Source organism: Haplochromis burtoni, unplaced genomic scaffold, assembly GCF_018398535.1.
Source record: "Haplochromis burtoni strain Fernald_Lab_line unplaced genomic scaffold, NCSU_Asbu1 Contig_19, whole genome shotgun sequence".
NCBI classification, from domain to species: Eukaryota; Metazoa; Chordata; class Actinopteri; order Cichliformes; family Cichlidae; genus Haplochromis; species Haplochromis burtoni.
In genome coordinates, this window is record NW_024582380.1 from 526,105 (window position 1) to 530,659 (window position 4,555).

At 43.8% G+C, this 4,555-nt stretch overlaps 1 protein-coding gene and 1 long non-coding RNA gene across 2 annotated transcripts in view; one reads left to right on the top strand and one right to left on the bottom strand.

Moving 5' to 3' along the window:
• gpc4 (glypican 4) overlaps positions 1-2,617 on the bottom strand; it is a 43,584-nt gene extending 40,967 nt beyond the window's left edge. The window contains exon 1 of the mRNA XM_005916602.3: positions 1,797-2,617. Coding sequence (XP_005916664.1) covers positions 1,797-1,947 — 151 coding nt within the window. The 5' untranslated portion in view covers positions 1,948-2,617. The remainder of the gene's footprint in view (positions 1-1,796) is intronic.
• A 6-nt stretch (positions 2,618-2,623) lies between these two features.
• LOC121814115 lies at positions 2,624-4,541 on the top strand. Its single transcript, XR_006054090.1, has 3 exons — positions 2,624-2,713; positions 2,976-3,032; positions 3,902-4,541. It is a non-coding gene; the product is annotated as an uncharacterized LOC121814115 (long non-coding RNA).
• Positions 4,542-4,555: the final 14 nt, after the last annotated feature.

The window sequence follows — 4,555 nt, forward strand, 5'->3', positions numbered from 1 at the left end:
GGGGCGGGGTCTCTATCATCTCAGTCTCTATCAGCGACAAAAAGCCGCTCATTGAGGTCAGCCCTGCCTAAAAACCCAGACATACACCAGCAAACTATTGTAAGGAAAAGCCATGTGTGTGTATGTAGCACACAAACCTGGACAAGCTTTCATTCACATCCTTTCAAACCTAGGGATGCAAGACAATAAAATCTGACCGAGACAGACGTGTTGCGGTACTCCTAATGACATTTACTATCACAAAGACAGAAGCAAAAACACAAAACAAAAACCCCACACAAACCTTATTAAAAAAAGACTATGAGACTTGTGTGAAACTTGGGATCAAATTTCTGTCTCTTTGACAGCTACACCCAACTCAAATTCTAATGAGCCATTGTGGCCCCAAAATAAAAAAGCTGATCTGAACATCCTCTTAGTATGCAAACGAGAACTCATAAAGGGCTTTATGATAATAAAGAGAACATATGCACATTGGCTCACATAGTCAGATGGAATAATGCTGTGAGCACTTCGCCAAAAACAGTTATCCAAGTTGTAAAAATAGCTTTTCTGCTAATTAAGCTCTTTATGAGGGCCAAAACCTACATATGTATTTTTTTCCCAAGTGGGAAACAAGACCTAAGCTTCCCCCCTGATGATTTACTTCTATACTGTCATACACCATGCTGAAGCCACTCCAAAACTGCCAAACCTAACTTCACCAAATGTTGCGTATTTATTTTAAGTGCCATTAAAATTAAAAGGAAATGAGTGGCAGTGAGGGGTGGGTGAAAGTATGCAGGGCACATAGGAATTTCAACCCCCCAACCCCTCCCCTTGTTGCCCTCAAGGATTTACTGTAAACGCCCCCACCCCCCTCCTTCAAGGAAAGTTTCCATTGCTTGGGCTTATCTCATGATTAGCATCATTGATTTGCCTTTTTGCCTCTCTGATTATTAACATGTCTGCTTCCATTATTACTTAGCACTCTGCATCCTGTGACTGGTCTGGAGGTGGATTTGGGAGATAAACAAATAAAAAAAAAATAATAATTCAGCCAAGCCTGGAGAGAAAGAAAAATCCATAAGCTCTTTTTTCCACAATGCAGAGGAATGTTTACTAAATCGCTGCCGGCGGCCTGTGCTTCACAGCCATGGGGGTCTCTACTGAGGAAGCTTGGAAATAAACATGGGCCTGGGTTCTTTCTGTGTGGAACAGAGCCTGTGTGTTGATTATAGCTCTTTATTGTTATGAATTACCTACAAGTATTTCCTAAATGATGACTGTGTTTACACACTGGAGCAGTGAAGTGTTGCCAGCAGCACTAAGCCAGAAGAATGCATTCCCAAATGTTTCATTGCTACTTAATAATTGAGGAAAAACACAGACCAAAAGAAAATGAAAAAAGCAGCATGTCAGTATGATTAACAACGCCTCTATATCAAATCTGGAATAAGCACTAAATGTCCATTTACAAAAGTGACCGTTTAATCATTTGCTGTAGAGGTTGTTATTTGTGGCAGTGTCAAAAAGCAGTTAGGTAGTTTTTGGCTAAAATGGAAAACATGGGTGTGGTTAAAAGATGTCTAAATGTCAGGTTTGGATTGAAATATTGGAGTTAATTTCACAGATTTGAAGCTAAACTCTCTTCAAGCTAACTTTGCTAGCTTAAAAAGTTATCTTAGCTAGGACCACCCGGAAACCTCTGCAAGACCCACCGGGGGTCCCCGCTCCCTACTTTAGAACCCATTGGGTTTTAAGGTTAAACTTGAGATATATTTGTATATACACATATAAATAAAAATGGGTCTCACCGTTGACTCCTTTGCTGGGGACGTCGTTAACGTTGAAGCCTTTGGAGCTGTAGGCAGCACGAACTTCATCACAGTTGTTCAACTTTTGCTCCTCAGTCCCCGACACCACAGCCACCGTCCACACGACACACAGCGCCAACAAACTCTTCATTTTGGGCCAGGCGAAGACAGAAAAATAAGAAGCCTAACAGCGAAAACCGCAAAAATGTTAAAGTCGCTCAGGTGTGAGTGTGTGCACGGCTAGGACAAAGTTTCAGCGAGTCCACGGTCGAGTTTCCTCATGGAGACGCGCTGATTTCTTCGGCTCAACAGATACTTCATTCACAGCAGCAGAGGCCGGGAGAGCAGAAAAGACACCGAAAAAACACCGTTCACGTCGGACGTTTCACAACTACAGGTACGTGGGTTAAGTGTCGAGTTCCAGACTCAAATGAAAAACACACAAAGACGCGACAAAACAACGGGGTTAAAACATGAAAAAACTTTTTTTTTCTTTGAGACTGAAAGCAACAATCACAGTCTCACTACTGCTTCAGAGTTTCGACGAAAAGTAAAAACCACGGGAGGAGAGCAGGCTGTGGAAAGTTATCGGGAAAAATTTGGGTTTCTTCAGTCTTCTTCTCTTTTCTTTTCCGAATCGGAGGAGGCCGAGGGTTTCAGTGGGAGAGGACGCTGGACCGCTTGCAGGTTGTACTGGGATCCAGATGCGAGCAGAAAAAGCCCTGGTGGACACCCAGGAGTGAGAGCAAGTTCCGGGGGACAAAGACCTGGAGATCAGGAACACCAGGGGTGGAGCGTGGAGCAGGGGCTTCCAACCAACCCAGGAGCTCTCTCCCACTTTAATGTTTAGACTGGAGGAAGCCGCGCTTGAAAATCAGGACTGGAGCTGAGGGTGGAGCTACACGGTGGCATAACATGTGGGTATGACCTATTACTGGCCCACATGACATAAAGAAAAGACTCATTTAGATATGCAAAAGTGCTCAAAATCACAGATCTCTTTCACAGAAGATCCAAGTCTGACCTCTGCTTTGAGCAGGGATTTCTTATCAGTTTTTTTTCTTTTTTGCTGTTAGTGTTGAGATAAGAGTAGATAAAAGTCCTTGGAGTCAAACAGGCTTACACACACAGTCTTAACAGATATTAGTGACAATAAACCATTTTTATCTCTGTTTCTAGGCCACCCCAAGGACTTGAATGATAACCAGGACATTTTGTAACAACATCTTATCCAAGGTGGGGAAACAGAGACCAGTGTGAAGTCTTTTAAGTCTTCACCCAGACGCTTTTATTTGAGTCCAGTACATTAGAGTTTGTTTAAAATGGGTGGGTGAAACCGTGGCCAGTGTTTCTGTAACAAGGAGTCAAAAAAAATGACAGGGCCCGCTCCTTACACAAACACGATCAGCCTGTCCTGTGTTAGCAATGGGGCAGCTGTGCTTCGCACATCCAGCTGCCTGTCATATAGTGCTGTAAACAACAGTAAGCAGCTTGCTGGAAGCGTGGTAGCAGGCTGTAGAGGTGGACTGAGATTGCACTCGCATCTAATGGGAGATGTATAAATCAGTGAAAAGCAGATGCTCACTGAGATGAAATGAGGAAGAATGCTTTTTTTGTTTAGACAAAAAGCTGCTGGACATGTTTGAAATGATGCGTCCTCCTGTCATGTTTTAGTTTTTTAAGCTGCACTTTGTTGGCGTCTGTCTGCTGGTGTTGTCATGCTGTTCTTTGCCTCTGACCTTTGTCCATCTCGCAACGCCGGCAAGAAAAGAGGAAAGAAAAAAACAATCTGAGTTTATTTAGCACTGAAAAGATTAAGCATGTGAAAAATTCAAAGTGTCAACCTCTTAAAACACCAGAACCCTCAAAAAAAAGGAGAAAAATAATTCAATTCACAATCAGAAACTGCACTATTTGCTCATTTTCAGTAAGGATGAGGTGCACTACAGTCTTTTTTATGCCAAAAGTAGCATTGACAAGATTTTTGTACCCCCTGCATTTAAAAATGCCCGGACTTGTGCACATGTCCGTTGGTTTGGGGAGGGCGCAGGGGGGGTTAGCGATCTGCAAAATGACATTCCTCCTTTTGTGTCCACATTCCTCAGGCGGCTCCACTCATTCTGTGTGACTGCGGCTGCTGCAGGGGAAGCCAGAGGCTGCTGAGGAGCAGGAGAAGGAGGAGGATGCTGGAGCTGTGTGTGCATGGGAGAGCGTGGGCCCTGCGCTCCTCTCAGCGGGCCAACAAAAGGTAAGAAAATGGTCCAGTGCCATGGTAATTAGACGTGAATGAGCTTTGAGCAACATGACATGTCTCGGGCCTTTCTCTGCAGCGAAGGAATTTCAACATCCAGCTTGGTAAAAATTGGACTGGACTTTGGGGGTGGGCGGGGATGTGGCCGTGCACTTTTGAGCACCTGAATTACATTGTTATTTTAATTTATATGCAGTGTTTAATGACCCCTCTGGCTCGTGAAGGTACACAAGCCCGAACATCTTTGTGTGGCCATGAAAAAAGGGCTGAAATACATATTCATAGGGGAGTCAATCACTCAGGCAGAAAATGCAACAATTCCTAATAGTCAGCAATTCTCACTGTTCCTGCTGACTAACATCACATTGACCTTTCACTCTCATAATGCAGGCTGTTCCAACATTGCCCCAATATTACCCTAAGAAAACACATGGACTCTGCATCTCAATGGGCCTGTATGCCCATTCTCCAGCCTCACATTAGCATTCAGAGTATACTCCACCCCCCC